This window comes from Salmo salar, chromosome 21 (assembly GCF_965601325.2).
Source record: "Salmo salar chromosome 21, fSalSal1, whole genome shotgun sequence".
Classification (NCBI taxonomy): Eukaryota; Metazoa; Chordata; class Actinopteri; order Salmoniformes; family Salmonidae; genus Salmo; species Salmo salar.
This window is the reverse complement of record NC_138311.1, coordinates 15,721,810-15,742,580: the sequence shown is the minus strand read 5'-3', so window position 1 is coordinate 15,742,580 and position 20,771 is coordinate 15,721,810. Positions and strand designations below refer to the sequence as shown.

The following is a 20,771-nucleotide window of genomic DNA, read 5'->3' as shown; positions in this document are numbered from 1 at the left end:
AATTCTCAATTTATAGGCACTTTCATTTGTATGGTTGTGTGTGTGTGTGTGTGTATGTGAGAAATGTATTTGTTTTTTGTTATGAAAAATGGGAAAACTGAAATCACATCCTGTAAATTGTAAGTGAGCTGCTTGGAAGGTGGGTTTATAGACCAGTCACAAACCCAGTGGCAGACCATAAATGCTTCAATATAGATTGAAGTAGAATGCATAAATTGAGAAGAGAGATCAGTAATGGAGCGTTACAAGACCCCCACGTTCATTTTCTGGGGGTCAATTTCGGCCAACTATAACCAGTAATATGTAAATGTGCATATAAAGAGTTGAGCTTTTTTTGTTTAGTCTTCACCCGTATGTCATTATATTATATGAAAATAAACAGGCTAATAATATTTTGATTTTGTATTATTAAAATAAATGGTCAAGATTTGATTTTAAGACGTACGTTGAGTTTCTTTTTCTTTGAGGGATTTAGTAATGTAATGAGGAAATGTGTTCAGTCATGTTTTTGATTCATGCCCATCGCCTGGCACATGGTACTGCGTGTTCGAACAGCAGGCACAGGCTTCTTTGCATGGCTGTGGCGCTAATTTGAGTTTCCATGAAATATGCTACTTCGGTACTCTCTAGTCTATCTGACTGTGAGAGAGGACAACGTGGCTCGTCTCGCCAACACGACATAGACTGTGTGAATATTAAAGTCATTTCATTTTCTTTTAAGTTTTTTGTCGTTGCTAGAATAGTCCACTCAGTAACAATTGCCACGGTTTTCTCGGGAGTCCTGGGAAGTAGTGATCAGAAAGAAGCACTCTAATGTTCCAAAATGTCCCATTCACACTGATGCACTCTAAGCACAAAATCTCACACAGTATCTCTATTTTGTCAGCCTTCAGAGAGTAGTGGAGAAGCAGGAGTGATCTGTCAGGTGCATGAAGGAGGAAACGTAGGATTGCATTATCAGCTGACCAAATGTCCTGCGCCAATTTCAAAATACAGGAAAAACCCAAACATGAAATTAACATCCTTGCAAATAGGCCTACTTTGTCGGGGTTTTTTCGCCCACCAAAACCATATGCAGTTTTACTTTTATTTTGACAAGATTCTGCAAAAATGTTCATGATGCAATTTTTGTTTTTATTGCGATAGTCGTAATCACACCAAGCAATATCCCCAGGCACTTTAAACATGCATGACGATCTCACTCTGAATAGAATCCCAACAGCCTCCTACTACCACGTCTCATATTTACTAAAGCGTGTTTGAACAGATCAAGCAGAATCCGTGGGAGTCTTTCTCCTTTACACCCACTAACCAGCGTCTGTATTGATAACACATAAAACGTTCTCTCTTTCAACCAGATGGATGTTGCAACCGATCCTTAAGGAGACTTCATAGGGATACACTTCTTTTGCTGTGGTGTTTCACCTACATGGCTTATGTATATTTGATTTCAATCGTACGCACACTTCAATTTGTCGTCTTCCTACTTCTCGTCTAGGAGACTTGTTTCGGGCGGCGGGCGATCATCATTTCAACATGTCTACGGTCTCAAGTGCCTTTCCCATCTTCAACCACCCAGCGTTTGGTCTGTACACTACCAGCTCAGGGCACTCAGAGTTTGGAGGCCTGGGGTCCTTGGGGATGTCTGCTGCCTTGGCTGCTCACTCCCAGCTAGGAGCCTTTCCAGGTATGGGAACCTTTCCAGGTAGGGTTGCATTGAGTAGCATTCTTTATAAAGTGGATACACTATCCTAAGTTTTTAAATCTAGTAATCAGTGGTTTAGTTAGGGATTTTACAAGCTGTAAATGCATCAGTAATACACACAGTGAATCCCAAATGGCAACCTATTCCTTATATAGTGCACTGCTTTTGACCAGGGCCCATTCGTCAAAAATAGTGCACTACATAGGGAATAGGGTGCCATTTGGGACACCAACACAGTCATTTGATCAGTTCATTCTGCCTTCGTGGAGCTCCCAGAATGTGTGGTTAGCCTCAGCCAACTCCCACAGAGAGCCCAGCTAGCATGCATTACCTTTATGGTATCGTCCATCAGTTCAATAGGCAGCATTCAGACTGTGACGTTTATAGATTGGGAAGGTTCACAGGACCACCTTGACCTCAGAGAAAAAAAGATTGGACACCATCACACTTTTGAAGTGAAATGTTTTGTGGCATTGCATGATTTCTTTTTGCTGTCATTCTCAGAGGAAAATAGTTTTGGTTAGCCTTCAGGAACAGTAGACAGTATATGGAGCATGTGAATATGTAACTATACTTTTTAAACATTGTAATGTTCTTAACAAAAAAAAACATTACATTTTGTTGTGCTAGTCTAGAATCACAAATGAATCAGGAGTGTGTAGTTTTCAACTTCATAAAGCGTGAATGGCTCCATTTTGAATTGCTTTTAGCCATTTTAACAGGAATGGGTTTCTGCAAGGCTGTGTTTTTGCAGCTGTGAAATATCCAGCATGTATGGAGCTCAAATGTGGAGCCATTCTCTGGGATGAGCTCATGTAGTCTGTTTTTAATTTAGAAATTCTTAACATGTTTACAGTAAAAGGGGATGAAATCAGTCAGTGGAAAGCACTGGTCATCTGCTGAGATCTCTGTTCAAAGAGAAACCAGAAAGGTTGAACAGCAAAAACCCTGACTGTCTGAAACAGTGTCATCACAGAGATGGATTAAACAACTGTAATAACTGTGAAATCAGTCTCACATGGATTTTCTCCCCTCTCCCTCTACACCCCAGAATGGTGGCGGGCAGCTGAGGCTCAGGGGCGTGGAGCTGCAGCCTTCTTCCCCCATCTCCTGGGGCTCCCGCCCATCTTCCTACCCCAACTCCAGCAGAGCCACGACCCCAGCCCCTTCCAGGCCCGCACCCCCAGCAAGAACGGACGAGCCACTGCCAAAGGTAGACGGACAGAAAGACGGACGCGCACTCTCTCTCTCACACACACACACACACACACACACACACACTCCTGCCATATGTTTTCCCTACTCTGCAAGCAATTTAATGAAGCAAGGAACTTTTCTCCATAAAAGAGAATGATGTCCTTATGGGCACAGGTACAATATCAAATATGTTTAATTGACCTTGGAGGCAATAGGAAGACATGTAAATCCATAATTCAGTTTGTAAGCAGGTGCCGGGTGTCTCACCACTGAATATGTTAACCGGGAGATCCTCTCACTAATATAATGAGATTTTTCCTATTCATAAGTGCTTTGGCAATTTCTGATAACTCATCATTTTCCAGAACTCTCGTCCTCTCCATTACTCACTACTAAAATGGTTGTTCCTAATGCATAGTTGTCTAACAGTGTGTTTTTGTCCTGCCCATAGGAGTGAATGGAGCAGTGAATGGCAGCAGTGTCTCCGCTGTGTCTGGGGTAAGCTCCACCACCGCCACTACGTTCTCAACACAGGGGAACACTGAGAAACTGAAAGGCACCAACAACGGCAGTGGCAAGATCCGCATGAGCCACCAGGACATGAACCAAGTGAAGGAGAAAACGAAAGAGAAAGTTAGTAGTGAACACCAAACGCATATCTGGCAACTAATAATTATTAGACCTTATTAAGGTAAAACAAGTCCAAAAAGGGTGAATGCGCTACAGTGGGTTTATGGCTGAACTGAGTTGGACTCCCCTCAGCTGGTATGAGTTTGTTGGGTTGAGACATCTGAGATGTTTGCTATGGTATTATGCTACCTTATTGACTGAAATGAATCCGTCACTGTTCCCCGTTTTAAAGAAACTCGGCAAGAAACTGGTGGAGGCGTCCAGCAACAGTGACAGCGAATCAGGGTCCTCCTCTGATATCTCCAGCGAAGGCTTGAACAGCAGTGAGTCAGATGACCTAGACGACGATGACGACGATCAGAGCAACGACAGCGACGATTCTAACTCAGCGAAGGAGAGCATAAAGAGGAAGATTAAGGTGCGTTTCATTGTCACGTTAACTTTGGGACTTAAGGCACTTGTACAGTCGAACTGTCCGTGTTGGCTTGTTAGAACTTAGTAGCCATGTAGGTGGACTCATGCGTACACTATTTTAACCTTTCTGGCGCAGGCGTTCCGCTAGCGACCCATCTCGACAACATCCGGTGAAATTTCAGAGCGCCAAATTCAAAATACAGAAATAGTCATAATAAACATTCATAAAAAATACAAGTGTTATACATCGGCTTAAAGATTAACTTCTTGTTAATCCAGCCGCTTTGTCAGATTTCAAAAAGGCTTTACAGTGAAAGCATACCATGTGATTATCTGAGGACAGCGCCCCGCATACAAAAGCATGAAAAACATTTTCCAACCAAACAGATGCATCACGAAAGTCAGAAATAGCGATAAAATAAATCGCTTACCTTTGAAGAACTTCATCTTTTTGCAATCCCAAAGGTTTGTTACACAATGAATGGTCGTTTTGTTTGATAAAGTCCTTCTTTATATCCCAAAAATGTCAGTTTATTTGGCGCGTTTGATTCAGAAATACACCGGTTCCAGCTCGCCCAACATGCCTACAAAGGATCTAATAAGTTACCTGTAAACTTGGTCCAAACATTTCAAACAACATTTCTAATCCAACCTCAGGTACCCTAAAATGTAAATAATCGTTCAAATTTAAGACGGAATAAACTGTTTCCAATACCGGAGAAAAACGAGGAGCGCGCTCTCATTCCCGCGCACCAAAAGACTAGAGTCCACCTGAGTGATACTTAGAAAGAATATGACTACTTCTTAATTATAAAAAACAAAAAAACAAACATTGAACAATTTCTAAACTGTTGACATCTAGTGGAAGCCATAGGAACTGCAATCTGGGTCCTAATAATTCAGCTTCCCCATAGAAAAGCATTGGAAAATCCAACGACCTCAACATTTTTTTTCCCTGGATGGATTGTCCTCGGGGTTTCGCCTGCCAAATCAGTTCTGTTATACTCACAGACATTATTTTAACAGTTTTAGAAACATAAGAGTGTTTTCTGTCCAATACTAGCTTCTGGGCCTGAGTCACCTCTGTCATCCAAACTTCCGAATACTGCCCCCTAGCCTTAAGAAGATTTATTAACATGTCATGTCTGTGTGGTTTGTGTTTTGAAATTGTTACACTTTCCTCTTTGTTCTAAGCACACCGTGATCCTCTCTATGAATGTGAATCTCAGTTAAATGTCAAAGGCAGCTCTGCTAGTGGGTGGCGTGCTGGGTGTCCGACCTTGCTGCCCATCAGGGCTGCCATTGTTGGCTGGGTGAGTCAGAGCTGACATGACACTGTCCTCCTCCCCCTCTTCTCTCTCTCAGGGCCTGACACAGAGCCCTGCCAACAGCAAGAAGAAGAAACCCCGCGCCGCTGAAGGCGAGGAGGCTCGGGACAGCCGGACTGTTCTGCTTCAGAAACATCCAGACGAGGCCTTTCTCCATTCCCTCCACTACCCGCTCCATCCCTCACCACAGCCCCCAGCGCTGCCCCAGTCCATGGCCCTAGTCTTCCAGAGCTCCAGGACCAGGGAGGAAGAACTGAAGCAACACACCAGTGTGATCCAGGCCACAGGGCGGGCCAGTATTAAACCTTTGGCTCTGGTCACACAACCACGCAGGGAGGCCTCATCCTCTCCTCAACCCACCAGACCCTTCTCCCTCTCCTCCTCACCTAAATCCTACCCCCTTTCTTCCTCACCCAAACCGAACGCTGTCTCTTCCTCTCCCAAGCCCTTCTCCCTCTGCTCCTCACCCAAGCCCCTCAGTTCCTCACCGAAGCCCCTCAGTTCCTCACCTAAATCCTTGTCTCTGTCCACCTCATCCAAGCCTCCCTCTCGGTCTTCCTCCCCCAAACCACCCACCCTCTCGCCCTCGCACAAACCCAAATCTCAAACGGCCTCCCCCAAACTCCCCACCCTGTCTGACAGTATTAAGGCGGGCGGCAGAACCTTCTTGGATGAAACCTTGTTACACATCAACAACTTTAAATTGAAACAGGTGAGTCTAGTGTTCTGCTGTATGCAAATTATTTGCCTTTTCATGGTTTTGTACATGTGTGTAATGGTCTGTTATCCACTCATTAAAAGCAGACTATTCGATTGAAGTCTTTCCCCAAAGTAATGCTGATGACATACTTTTTTGTTGCCAAACACGCCTTAGAATTTCGGATATGGATATTTAATAGCTCCCTTTTTTCTTTTTGACTTTCATTGTTTCTGACGTGCAGATTTGAAAAGGTCAGCTGGGTTCCTCTCCACGGGAAATGAAACGTCTAAGCACTGTTATCAGCGGTTTGATTGTGCTTCATGTCGGCTCGCACTGTACACGACTGAAAGTGACAATGCAGTTAGCTTTATTGGAAATACTTCACTAAAGCTGACACGCAATTAACTCCGTAATGCTTTAGGAAGCCCGTTGCTATCCCGTTGTTATCAAAATGGAAAATTTTTCCTTTTTCAAAGGATTCAATTATTATTGTTAATCTGAACAGTGGTGATAGCATGTCAATCTATAACAAGACCTTTGCAACGGGATTTTAGTACTGCCAGAGTTTAGTAGAGGTATCTCAAAGAAAGGAAGTTGAAAGCTAAGCCCGGAAAACTGAACAGAACAAATTAGCAAGGATTGTGCCGAACAGCTTTGTGTTCATTGTATACCTTTTTCGACACAAACTTGTTTTTAATATACTTCATGTGGGGAGACACTCTTCCTCATTGTCATTCTCACTGAGCAATAACACAAGTGCATTCCTTATTACTACCACCTCCATTCACAATCTGCATTCATGGAAATGACTGACGGCTCGTATAATTACTCTCTCCCCTACTCTCCTTTAACCATTCCTCTCCCAGGAGCACTTCAAACAGGCCTTCCCTCTTCCACTGACCCATCAGGATCTGTTCAAGAGCCCGAAGAAAAAGAAAATGGCCGCTTCATCATCCTCGTCACTACCACCGCCCAAACTGTCTCCAGAGACCCTGAGCAGTCACACGCTCCCTTCTCCGCATACCAATAACTCCAACCTGTTCCTGGCCACCTCCTTCCTGGGCCCCCACCCCAATGGGGTGATCCATAGCACGGTGCAGGATGCCCCCCTAGCTCTCATCACCAAGCCTCGTAGTACCAGTCAGAGCAGGAGCACCAACAACAAGTCTCTCCTGGCTGCCACCAGCCCGTCCTTCTCCATGCCTGTCAACCTGAGCACTAGGACCAAGGAGCACAGTTCCGGAGGCATGGCCTCTACCTCACCGGGCCTGGCCCACAGAGCTGGGAAGAGCAAGGCCCAGCACAAGGCTCTCCACAAGGGTAAGGATCATCAGACCCACCTGGTGCAGTCCCTGGTGGAGCTGTTCCAGGGCACAGAGTCGGACATCCCCAACAGCAAGGACTCGGACGACTCCGTAGAGGACGATGATGATGAAGATGATGACAACGATGAGGAGGATTCCGACGACAGCCTATCAGGTTAGTCAGTTGAACACGTTAATGTAACGCAATCGGGGAACAGCACTTCATTCTGGTGTTACTTTAAAATGCGTCATCGCCTCGTCAGATACAGATTCAGTAGATACTCTGAAGAGTTTCCTTCAAGCGGCATGTGGTTTTCAGAGTCTATGGCTTGCGTCACAAATAGCACCCTATTCCCTACATACAGTAGTGCAGTACAATAAAAGGAATAGGGTGCCATTTGGGATGCTACCTATGTGTGGTTTGATGCGAGATTATTGTTAATTGAGATATGACTTATCAAGTCCTCCACTCCCACTGGTGTCCCCTGCAGAGTCTGAGAGTAATGTGGAGAGCGACTCGGATGACTCTGAGGACGACGTGAAGGACCGCAACGAGACCACCGCGGGCCCGGAGGCAGAGAGGACCCCTCTGAAGCTCACCAAAGGCTCCTCTTCTCTACTCAACAACACCTCCTCCGGCCTCTCAGCCAGCTGCTCCCCTCTCAACCTCCAGGTCATCAAGGCAGCCGGTGGCCTGCCCACCCCAGCCATAGTGACCAGCTCTGGGGCCTTGGCCTACCACAGCACCCCCTCCTCCTCCTCCTCCTCCTCCTCCACTCTCTGCTCCACTCCACCAGGTACCAATGGAAATCTCAGCTCTGCTCTGCTCTCTAACCAGTGCACTACTCTCATGGTTTATGTCCCAAATGGCACCCTATTCTGGTCAAAAGTAGTGCACTTTAAAGAGGATAGGGTGCCATTTGGGAGGACTTGGTCTTGGGCCTTGAAGCTGTTTGTTGGCAGTGCAGACTGTTATCTCCTTCCATTTGCTTAGTCAGATCACCCAGTCCAGTCCCGTTCAGGGGAAACAAGGCAGGTTTTTTCCCCAGCAGGAAAACATTGTTCAGCTAATCTCTCAGAGCAAAATAAGATCTCTGGTTAAAAGTGTTTGCGTCATTGTTTTGATGACCCAGAGCAAGCATTTGAGGCTTTAGTTTACCCTGGCTGGCATATGTTTAACCTGTTATTGTAGCAGCTCAAAACACTGGGCTGGCTCAGACCACTTGATTACTGCAGTCTGAGGGCCCGTTCCAAATGGCACCCTATTCCCTATGTAGTGCAGTACTTTTAACCAGAGTCCTATGGGCCCGGTCAACAGTAGTACACTACATGGGAAATAGAGTTCCATTTGGGATGTAGCCTGAGTCTCTTTTTCCTAAATGCTGCAATCTTTTGCGTTTTCATTCCATTCCCAAAAAGCATTCCTAGCTCTATTACTTGATATCTGTTTTGATACGGTCAGTTTGACAAGCAATTCTTTAAATTTTTTATTATATACAGTACCAGTCAAAAGTTTGGACACACCTACAGTACTCATTCCAGGGTTTTCCTTTCATTTTTACTATTTTGTACATTGTAGAATAATAGTAAAGACATCAAAACTATGAAATAACACACATGGAATCATGTAGTAAGCAAAACAAGTGTTAAACTACTCAAAATATATTTGAGATTTGAGATTCTTCAAAGTAGCCACCTTTTTCCTTGATGACAGCTGTGCACACTCTTGGCATTATGTCAATCAGCTTCATGAGGTACAGTAGTCACCTGGAATGCATTTCAATTAGCAGGTGTGCCTTGTTCATTTGTTGAATTTATTTCCTTAATGCTTTTATTTCCTTAATGCTTTTGAGCCTATCAGTTGTGTTGTGACAAGGTAGGGGTGGTATACAAATGATAGCCCTATATGGTAAAAGACCGAGTCCATATTATGGCAAGAACAGCATAAATGAGCAAAGACGAAACAACAGTCCGTCATTACTTTAAGATATGAAGGTCAGTCAATCTACTCATTCCAGGGTTTTTATTTCATTTTTACTATTTTCTAAATTGTAGAATAATAGTGAATCAAATCAAATGTATTTATATAGCCCTTCTTACATCAGCTGATATCTCAAAGTGCTGTACAGAAACCCAGCCTAAAACCCCAAACAGCAAGCAATGCAGGTGTAGAAGCATGGTGGCTAGGAAAAACTCCCTAGAAAGGCCAGAACCTAGGAAGAAACCTAGAGAGGAACCAGGCTATGAGGGGTGGCCAGTCCTCTTCTGGCTGTGCCGGGTGGAGATTATAACAGAACATGGCCAAGATGTTAAAATGTTCATAAATGACCAGCATGGTCAAATAATAATAATCACAGTTGTCGAGGGTGCAACAAGTCAGCACCTCAAGAGTAAATGTCAGTTGGCTTTTCATAGCCGATCATTGAGAGTATCTCTACCGCTCCTGCTGTCTCTAGAGAGTTGAAAACAGCAGGTCTGGAACAGGTAGCACATCCGGTGAACAGGTCAGGGTTCCATAGCCGCAGGCAGAACAGTTGAAACTGGAGCAGCAGCACGGCCAGGTGGACTGGGGACAGCAAGGAGTCATCATGTCAGGTAGTCCTGAGGCATGGTCCTATGGCTCAGGTCCTCCGAGAGAGAGAAAGAGAGAATTAGAGAGAGCATACTTAAATTCACACAGGACACCGGATAAGACAGGAGAAATACTCCAGATATAACAGACTGATCCTAGCCCCCCGACACATAAACTACTGCGGCATAAATACTGGAGGCTGAGACAGGAGGGGTCAGGAGACACTGTGGCCCCATCCAACGATACCCCCGGACAGGGCCAAACAGGAAGGATATAACCCCACCCACTTTTCCAAAGCACAGCCCCCACACCACTAGAGGGATATCTTCAACCACCATCTTAACATCCTGAGACAAGGCCGAGTATAGCCCACAAAGATCTCCGCCACGGCACAACCCAAGGGGGGAAGCCAACCCAGACAGGAAGACCACGTCAGTGACTCAACCCACTCAAGTGACGCACCCCTCCTAGGGACGGCATGGAAGAACACCAATAAGCCAGTGACTCAGCCCCTCAGCCCCAGTGACTCAGCCCCCATCAACACTACGAAATAACACACATGGGACCATGTAGTAACCCAAAAAGTGTTAAACAAATCAAAATATATTTTATATTTGAGCCAAAAGTATTATTATATTATAGATTGATTATGACTTTTCAAATCACCCAGTAGTCCTATCTGCAGAGTTAGCTCCAGGTAAATGTTGCAATTCCTGGACCTGTGACCAAAAAGCTACAGTTGAAGTCGGAAGTTTACATACACTTAGGTTGGAGTCATTAAAACTTGTTTTTCAACCACTCCACAAATTTCTTGTTAACAAACTATAGTTTTGGCAAGTCGGTTAGGACAGCTACTTTGTGTGCGACACAAGTAATTTTTCTATCAATTGTTTACAGAGATTATTTCACTTATAATTCACTGTATCACAATTCCAGTGGGTCAGAAGTTTACGTACACTAAGTTTACTGTGCCTTTAAACAGCTTGGAAAATTCCAGAAAATGATGTCGTGGCTTTAGAAGCTTCTGATAGCCTAATTGACATCATTTGAGTCAATTGGAAGTGTACCTGTGGCTGTATTTCAAGGCCTACCTTCAAACTCAGTGCCTCTTTGTTTGACATCATGGGAAAATTAAAAGAAATCAGCCAAGACCTCAGAAAAAGAATTGTAGACCTCCACAAGTCTGGTTCATCCTTGGGAGCAATTTCCAAACGCCTGACGGTACCACGTTCATCTGTACAAACAATAGTACGCAAGTATGAACACCATGGGAACACTCAGTCGTCATACCGCTCAGGAAGGAGACGCGTTCTGTCTCCTAGAGATTAACGTATTTTGGTGCGAAAAGTGCAAATCAATCCCAGAACAACAGCAAACGACCTTGTGAAGATGCTGGAGGAAACCGGTACAAAAGTATCTACACTGCTCAAAAAAATAAAGGGAACACTTAAACAACACAATGTAACTCCAAGTCAATCACACTTCTGTGAAATCAAACTGTCCACTTAGGAAGCAACACTGATTGACAATACATTTCACATGCCGTTGTGCAAATGGAATTGACAACAGGTGGAAATTATAGGCAATTAGCAAGACACCCCCAATAAAGGAGTGGTTCTGCAGGTGGGGACCACAGACCACTTCTCAGTTCCTATGCTTCCTGGCTGATGTTTTGGTCACTTTTGAATGCTGGCGGTGCTTTCAGTCTTGTGATAGCATGAGACGGAGTCTACAACCCACACAAGTGGCTCAGGTAGTGCAGCTCATCCAGGATGGCACATCAATGCGAGCTGTGGCAAGAAGGTTTGCTGTGTCTGTCAGCGTAGTGTCCAGAGCATGGAGGCACTACCAGGAGACAGGCCAGTACATCAGGAGACGTGGAGGAGGCCGTAGGAGGGCAACAACCCAGCAGCAGGACCGCTACCTCCGCCTTTGTGCAAGGAGGAGCAGGAGGAGCACTGCCAGAGCCTTGCAAAATGACCTCCACCAGGCCACAAATGTGCATGTGTCTGCTCAAACGGTCAGAAACAGACTCCATGAGGTTGGTATGAGGGCCCGACGTCCACAGGTGGGTGTTGTGCTTACAGCCCAACACCGTGCAGGACGTTTGGCATTTGCCAGAGAACACCAAGATTGGCAAATTCGCCACTGGCGCCCTGTGTTCTTCACAGATGAAAGCAGGTTCACACTGAGCACGTGACAGACGTGACAGAGTCTGGAGACGCCGTGGAGAACGTTCTGCTGCCTGCAACATCCTCCAGCATGACCGGTTTGGCGGTGGGTCAGTCATGGTGTGGGGTGGCATTTCTTTGGGGGGCCGCACAGCCCTCCATGTGCTCGCCAGAGGTAGCCTGACTGCCATTAGGTACCGAGATGAGATCCTCAGACCCCTTGTGAGACCATATGCTGGTGCGGTTGGCCCTGGGTTCCTCCTAATGCAAGACAATGCTAGACCTCATGTGGCTGGAGTGTGTCAGCAGTTCCTGCAAGAGGAAGGCATTGATGCTATGGACTGGCCCGCCCGTTCCCCAGACCTGAATCCAATTGAGCACATCTGGGACATCATGTCTCGCTCCATCCACCAACGCCACGTTGCACCACAGACTTCCAGGAGTTGGCGGATGCTTTAGTCCAGGTCTGGGAGGAGATCCCTCAGGAGACCATCCGCCACCTCATCAGGAGCATGCCCAGGCGTTGTAGGGAGGTCATACAGGCACGTGGAGGCCACACACACTAATGAGCCTCATTTTGACTTGTTTTAAGGACATTACATCAAAGTTGGATCAGCCTGTAGTGTGGTTTTCCACTTTAATTTTGAGTGTGACTCCAAATCCAGACCTCCATGGGTTGATAAATTGGATTTCCATTGATTATTTTTGTGTGATTTTGTTGTCAGAACATTCAACTATGTAATGAAAAAAGTATTTAATAAGATTATTTCATTCATTCAGATCTAGGATGTGTTATTTTAGTGTTCCCTTTATTTTTTTGAGCAGTATATATTTTTGTATTTTTTATTTCACCTTTATTTAACCAGGTAGGCAAGTTGAGAACAAGTTCTCATTTACAATTGCGACCTGGCCAAGATAAAGCAGGCAGTTTGACACATACAACAACACAGAATTACACATGGACTAAAACAAACATACAGTCAATAATATAGTAGAAAAATAAGTCTATATACAAAGTGAGCAAATGAGGTGATATAAGGGAGGTAAAGGCAAAAAAGGCCATGGTGGCGAAGTAAATACAATATAGCAAGTAAAACACTGGAATGGTAGATTTGCAGTGGAAGAAAGTGCAAAGTAGAAATATAAATAATGGGGTGCAAAGGAGCAAAATAAATAAATACAGTAAGGGAAGAGGTAGTTGTTTGCGCTAAATTATAGATGGGCTATGTACAGGTGCAGTAATCTGTGAGCTGCTCTGACAGCTGGTGCTTAAAGCTAGTGAGGGAGATGAGTGTTTCCAGTTTTAGAGATTTTTATAGTTCGTTCCAATCATTGGCAGCAGAGAACTGGAAGGAGAGGCGGCCGAAGGAGGAATTGGCTTTGGGGGTGACCAGAGAGATATACCTGCTGGAGCGCGTGCTACAGGTGGGTGCTGCTATGGTGACCAGTGAGCTGAGATAAGGGGGAACTTTACCTAGCAGGGTCTTGTAGATGACCTGGAGCCAGTGGGTTTGGCGACGAGTATGAAGCGAGGACCAGCCAAGAAGAGCGTACAGGTCGCAGTGGTGGGTAGTATATGGGGCTTTGGTGACAAAATGGATGGCACTGTGATAGACTGCATCCAGTTTATTGAGTAGGGTATTGGAGGCTATTTTGTAAATTACGTCTCCGAAGTCGAGGATGGTATGATGGTCAGTTTTACGAGGGTATGTTTGGCAGCATGAGTGAAAGATGCTTTGTTGCGAAATAGGAAGCCAATTCTAGATTTAACTTTGGATTGGAGATGTTTTATGTGAGTCTGGAAGGAGAGTTTACAGTCTAACCAGACACCTAGGTATTTGTAGTTGTCCACATATTCTAAGTCAGAACTGTCCAGAGTAGTGATGCTGGACGGGCGGGCAGGTGCAGGCAGCGATCGGTTGAAGAGCATGCATTTAGTTTTACTTGTATTTAAGAGCAGTTGGAGGCCACGGAAGGAGTGTTGTATGGCATTGAAGCTCGTCTGGAGGGTAGTTAACACAGTGTCCAAAGATGGGCCAGAAGTATACAGAATGGTGTCGTCTGCATAGAGGTGGATCAGAGACTCACCAGCAGCAAGAGCGACATCATTGATGTATACAGAGAAAAGAGTCGGCCCAAGAATTGAACCCTGTGGCACCCCCATAGAGATATACCGAGTATGTCCACATCACTTTCAGACCATTTTATTGGTAATGTTAAAAGTTGTCTTTTTTAGTGATCCAATACATTATATAGTACACTTATCATAATTTGGTTGTAATCCAGAGAGGTTAGAAAAATTATCTAGATCCTCTATGTTGCTGTGGAGGGATCCAAATTATGGATTTAAAAGAGAGCATGAATCATCAGCATACAATGACACCTTTGTTTTTAAGCCCTGGATTTCTAACCCCGTGATATTATTGTTGGATCTGATTTTTAACAGCTAACATTTTGATGGCCATAATAAATAGATATTCCGATAGTGGACAACCTTGTTTTACTCCTCGTGACAGTTTAAAACTTTCTGAGAAGTAGCCATTATTTACTATTTTACACCTAGGGTTACTATACATAACTTTAACCAATTTTATAAGAGATTCCAAAATTGAAATATTCCAGGCATGTATATATACACTCCAGTTGTACTTTATCAAAAGCCGTTTCAAAGTCAGCTATGAATACCAGACCTGGTTTCCCAGATTTTTCATAGTGTTCTATTGTTTTCAGTACTTGTCTTATATTATCTCCAATGTATCGTCCATGTAAAAAAAACTGTCTGATTAGGATGAATAATATCAAAATAAATACAAATATTTGGGGCATTTTCCCCCATATTCCATCCAGTTTGCTTTATTTTATATTAAATTGGTCTTGCTGATCCTCTATGGTCCCGTTTTTATTTCTATCTATCTGTACTGTTAGTCTTTCCATTTCCTTTGTTAATATGGACTCTTTTTTTTTTTTAACCTAAATTGCTTTTGTTTCAAAGATGAGTACTGAATTGCATGGCCTGTAAAAGCACATTTAAAAGTGTCCCATACAATAAAGGGATCAATTTGACAGCTATTAGTAATCCTGCATTGATGTGCCATTTTTAAAAGCAACAGTGGTTAAAAGGACCCTATGGTTTTTCCGTGGGGAATGTTTCTTTGAATTAAACAATCGAACATAACAGTCTGAAATGTTCTTGAAGGCCCCATTGTATGCTGGGTAGAGTTTGAGACACTGTTTCCCCCTGGGCAACTGATTTGACGCAGGGTTTTCTTATTTTAGAGTAAGGGCACCTCTGGCAACACGACAGGGTTTCTGCATTTGCTTAGGTCACAGTGGATCTGTCCGTTCTAATAACTCCCTTCTCTCTCCCAGGATCAGGGAAGAGAAGAAGAGTGACAGATGAGAGGGAGCTGCGGACACCTCTACAGTTTGGGTAAGCTATAACACAATCCACACTACTCTGACAGTCACTTGTACCATGTACTGTACAGTAGGTGGCGTAGTTTTGGCACCACCCTAGTACGATATGATAGTGTACTGATTTCCTCTGTCCCTCGAACAACATGGATGGTGATAACTAAACTCATCTCAAAGGAGACAAATCATAGTGGATCCCCAATCAGTGAGGTTCCTTTTTCCAGAGCAGTGATGAGACATTGTCAACAAGACGGTGGTTAGAGGGAGCATAGAAAACCACACCACATCCTCCCTCCCTCCAAAGCCAAGGCCTGATAGTAGGCAGTTAGTTGCCAGGAAGTGAGGAGCTGCGGCAGGGATAGTCGTGGGTTAACTACATCCAGTCTCAATACAGACGCGAAACATTAGCAGCTCCAGCCCTGCCCCACCATCCCCTCCTAAACCCAGCACTGCCCTACCACCCCCTCCTAAACCCAGCACTGCCCCACCATCCCCTCCTAAACCCAGCCCTGCCCCACCACCCCCTCCTAAACCCAGCACTGCCCTACCATCCCCTCCTAAACCCAGCACTGCCCCACCATCCCCTCCTAAACCCAGCACTGCCCTACCACCCCCTCCTAAACCCAGCACTGCCCCACCATCCCCTCCTAAACCCAGCACTGCCCCACCATCCCCTCCTAAACCCAGCCCTGCCCTACCATCCCCTCCTAAACCCAGCACTGCCCTACCATCCCCTCCTAAACCCAGCACTGCCCCACCATCCCCTCCTAAACCCAGAACTGCCCTACCATCCCCTCCTAAACCCAGCACTGCCCCACCATCCCCTCCTAAACCCAGCACTGCCCTACCATCCCCTCCTAAACCCAGCCCTGCCCCACCATCCCCTCCTAAACCCAGAACTGCCCCACCATCCCCTCCTAAACCCAGAACTGCCCTACCATCCCCTCCTAAACCCAGCACTGCCCCACCATCCCCTCCTAAACCCAGCACTGCCCCACCATCCCCTCCTAAACCCAGCACTGCCCCACCATCCCCTCCTAAACCCAGCCCTGCCCTACCATCCCCTCCTAAACCCAGCCCTGCCCTACCATCCCCTCCTAAACCCAGCACTGCCCTACCATCCCCTCCTAAACCCAGCACTGCCCCACCATCCCCTCCTAAACCCAGCCCTGCCCTACCATCCCCTCCTAAACCCAGCCCTGCCCTACCATCCCCTCCTAAACCCAGCCCTGCCCCACCATCCCCTCCTAAACCCAGCCCTGCCCCACCATCCCCTCCTAAACCCAGCCCTGCCCTACCATCCCCTCCTAAACCCAGCCCTGCCCTACCATCCCCTCCTAAACCCAGCCCTGCCCTACCATCCCCTCCTAAACCCAGCCCTGCCCTACCATCCCCTCCTAAACCCAGCACTGCCCCACCATCCCCTCCTAAACCCAGCCCTGCCCTACCATCCCCTCCTAAACCCAGCACTGCCCCACCATCCCCTCCTAAACCCAGCACTGCCCCACCATCCCCTCCTAAACCCAGCCCTGCCCTACCATCCCCTCCTAAACCCAGCACTGCCCCACCATCCCCTCCTAAACCCAGCACTGCCCCACCATCCCCTCCTAAACCCAGAACTGCCCTACCATCCCCTCCTAAACCCAGCACTGCCCCACCATCCCCTCCTAAACCCAGCCCTGCCCTACCATCCCCTCCTAAACCCAGCCCTGCCCTACCATCCCCTCCTAAACCCAGAACTGCCCCACCATCCCCTCCTAAACCCAGAACTGCCCTACCATCCCCTCCTAAACCCAGCACTGCCCCACCATCCCCTCCTAAACCCAGCACTGCCCCACCATCCCCTCCTAAACCCAGCACTGCCCCACCATCCCCTCCTAAACCCAGCACTGCCCCACCATCCCCTCCTAAACCCAGCACTGCCCCACCATCCCCTCCTAAACCCAGCCCTGCCCTACCATCCCCTCCTAAACCCAGCACTGCCCCACCATCCCCTCCTAAACCCAGCACTGCCCCACCATCCCCTCCTAAACCCAGAACTGCCCTACCATCCCCTCCTAAACCCAGCACTGCCCCACCATCCCCTCCTAAACCCAGCCCTGCCCTACCATCCCCTCCTAAACCCAGCCCTGCCCTACCATCCCCTCCTAAACCCAGAACTGCCCCACCATCCCCTCCTAAACCCAGAACTGCCCTACCATCCCCTCCTAAACCCAGCACTGCCCCACCATCCCCTCCTAAACCCAGCACTGCCCCACCATCCCCTCCTAAACCCAGCACTGCCCCACCATCCCCTCCTAAACCCAGCACTGCCCCACCATCCCCTCCTAAACCCAGCACTGCCCCACCATCCCCTCCTAAACCCAGCCCTGCCCTACCATCCCCTCCTAAACCCAGCACTGCCCCACCATCCCCTCCTAAACCCAGCACTGCCCCACCATCCCCTCCTAAACCCAGAACTGCCCTACCATCCCCTCCTAAACCCAGCACTGCCCCACCATCCCCTCCTAAACCCAGAACTGCCCTACCATCCCCTCCTAAACCCAGCACTGCCCCATTCAGATCAGGGTGTCTTTCATTTCCCACGGATGTTTCTCATCAGCTGGTTCTGAGGGGAAAGAGAAGTGACAAGCCCTATATATCAGTCCCCTGCTCTGCAGAAGACCCAGGCTGTGTCCCAGATGGCTCCCTATTCCCTATATAGTACACTACTTTTGACCAGGGTTCATAGTCCACTACTTTTGACCAGAGACCTATCCCAGGAGGTTGGTGGCACCTTAATTGGGGAGGACGGACTCATGGTAATGGCTGGAGCGGCATAAGTGGAATGGTATCAAACACATGGTTTGATGCCATTCCATTTGTTCTGTTCCAGCCATTATTATGGCATCCCCTCAGCAGCCTCCACTGTGCACTGAGTAGGGTGCCATTTGGGACGTGTTCCCCATGCCTTTTCTGTTAGGAGATGGCATCTGACCAGAGACACTGAGAGAAGTGTGGTGTTCTGCTTGGCAGATGTCCATCCAGTAGAGTCTGATTACCTTTGGAGTCATACAGGGCACATGGGGCTGCCAGGTCATGCTGTACAGAGGGCACAGCTGTAAGCGGGCGCGTTTAGATAGTTGACCTCAACATCTAGGTATCTGCTGAAGGATTGGCAGCAAGGAAAAGAGAGTCTAACAACTCTGGCTGACAGAGGATTATGTAAAATTAAAATATACTGTGAAAGGTGGTAGCGCAAAACAAATAACTGTTAAAGTTTCCATACATGGACCTTTCAAAGATACAATACATAGCTACAATACAGTCCAATTTATACAGCACTTGTCTCTCGTCTTTTACTGCCTAACAAAACTTGACGGTGTTGTACGTGATTGCAATGATTTATGGGTCCTGCACTGTATTGCCATCTCCGACCAATGAATGTGAGTGTGTTCCGGTACATGGGCTACTGAAACCTCCCTCCATGTTAGGTGGCAGAGAGAGACGCGTATCCATAATGTGACGGGCCGTCTGCAGGGAGACGTGGCGTACTACGCTCCGTGTGGGAAGAAGATCCGGCAGTACCCTGATGTCATGAAGGTAAGACCTTCCCTCGCCTGTCACGAACTTCCTTCCTACTATACTGGTCTTTTCTCTCTTCTATCCATCCTTATAGGTGTATCATTTAATACATATCAAATACAATTTGAAGTATTTAAAATATGCATTTTATTAAATACAATTTGTTATTTAATAATATATTCATTATTGAGTAGTTTCCTTTTTTTTTTTTTTTTTTACACTTTTCATTGTCTCCAGATTTTGATCAGGAAACATAATTTACACCCAAAACCATTTGAAGTTGCTGTAACTGAACGTCTGTCTCACCAAGGCCTCATTTATGTTCTTCTTTGTAGTATCTGTCCAGAAATGGAATAAGTGACATCACACGCGATAATTTTAGCTTCAGTGCAAAAATAAGGGTTGGCGACTTCTATGAAGCCAGAGAAGGACCCCAGGTGACTGTTTAATCTATCTATTGACCGTTTTCTCTGCACCCACAGAGCAGGGTCACCCGTAGCCTAAAGTACTGTATGTCATGTGTCAACGTTACATTCACAGGAAGTTCTATTGCTCTATTGTCATATCAAGGCCAAGTGCACAAAGTAATAGCTAGTTAAAGGAATAGTCCACTCAGACACTATCTTTTAGTATTCTGTTCATTAGTCCACTGTTGATACAATCCCCAAATGTTTTGCTTGTCAGCAGTCAAGTTTGCAAGATAGAGCACATGTAACCACAACTGAGTAAGAAGAACTCCACGATGTATGAATTGAAGCTTGAAAATGGTTTCTTTAGTCAAGGGGAAGGTGTGTGTGTGTGTGTGTGTGTGTGTGTGTGTATATATATATCAAGTATTGTCATATCGAAGGTTCTAACTGGCTGTCCCCCTCTTCTCCCTCTCCCCTCTCTCCTCTCCTCTCTTGCCGAAGGGTTTGCAGTGGAGCTTGTTGACCGAGGAGGAGGTGATTCCTCGGATCCTGGCCATGGAGGGGAGGCGTGGGCGTCCCCCCAACCCTGAGCACCAGAGGACGGGTGACGAGAGCCCCCGTTCCAGGCGCAGAAAGGGCCAGCGCCCCAACGTTGGCGAGGCCGACTTCCCAGGCGCTACTGACGCCAAACTTCTACGCAAACTGGAAGCTCAAGGTGGGTTCAGTTCTTGCAAAAATCACGGAGGTTTCTGTAAAGCTTCTGTAACCTATAGGACTATGAATGCAAAAAATCTCTCCTTTTGTTGCAGAGATGGCTCGGCAGGCAGCCCAGATCAAGATGATGAGGAAACTTGAACAGCAGGCCATGGCACGAGCAGCCAAGGAAGCCAGGAAACAACAAGGTACAGTACACTAATGTTGTTGTTCTGTGAAAGCTGCTCTTGTGACAAAGCCATCCTGTTCTCTACCATAACACAGCAAGTACACTATACCCCACACAGTACAACCCTAATCTCAATGTGCTCTCTCGCTCTCTCTCTCAGCAATCATGGCTGCTGAGGAGAAGCGGAAACAGAAGGAGCGAGTGAAGATTTTAAAGCAGCAGGTAGGGAGTTGCCATTGTCATGTCATTTACAAAAGCTCAATTTTCGGATGCATCTGTTCACAAGGTGTTTTTGATTGGAAGACTTCAAACACACATGACATTCAGGAGTGTTTTCTTCCAGGGTGAAAAGATCCCAAGCAGAGTTTAATGCTTTGAAATCTTCTTTAAAGGGAAGATGCTAACCTTCAAGATGCTATACTGTCTTAATCTCCATAAAACTACTTATACAGGCCCCCTGTTCTAACATGCATGACTAT

General features: G+C 46.3%; 1 protein-coding gene across 19 annotated transcripts in view; it reads left to right on the top strand.

The window, feature by feature from the left end:
- Nucleotides 1-20,771, top strand: part of LOC106581809 (bromodomain adjacent to zinc finger domain protein 2B) — a 99,401-nt gene that overhangs the window by 60,400 nt on the left and 18,230 nt on the right. For 13 of the 19 annotated variants that reach the window (XM_014164147.3, XM_014164162.3, XM_014164150.3 and 10 more), the window contains 13 exons: nt 1,499-1,705; nt 2,757-2,918; nt 3,354-3,535; nt 3,765-3,950; nt 5,312-5,986; nt 6,841-7,453; nt 7,770-8,075; nt 15,391-15,451; nt 18,909-19,017; nt 19,335-19,436; nt 19,911-20,124; nt 20,219-20,311; nt 20,453-20,514. In XM_014164147.3, coding sequence (XP_014019622.3) covers nt 1,499-1,705; nt 2,757-2,918; nt 3,354-3,535; nt 3,765-3,950; nt 5,312-5,986; nt 6,841-7,453; nt 7,770-8,075; nt 15,391-15,451; nt 18,909-19,017; nt 19,335-19,436; nt 19,911-20,124; nt 20,219-20,311; nt 20,453-20,514 — 2,972 coding nt within the window. The remainder of the gene's footprint in view (nt 1-1,498; nt 1,706-2,756; nt 2,919-3,353; nt 3,536-3,764; nt 3,951-5,311; nt 5,987-6,840; nt 7,454-7,769; nt 8,076-15,390; nt 15,452-18,908; nt 19,018-19,334; nt 19,437-19,910; nt 20,125-20,218; nt 20,312-20,452; nt 20,515-20,771) is intronic. The other 6 variants (XM_082966990.1, XM_014164159.3, XM_014164157.3 and 3 more) reach the window with 2 other exon arrangements.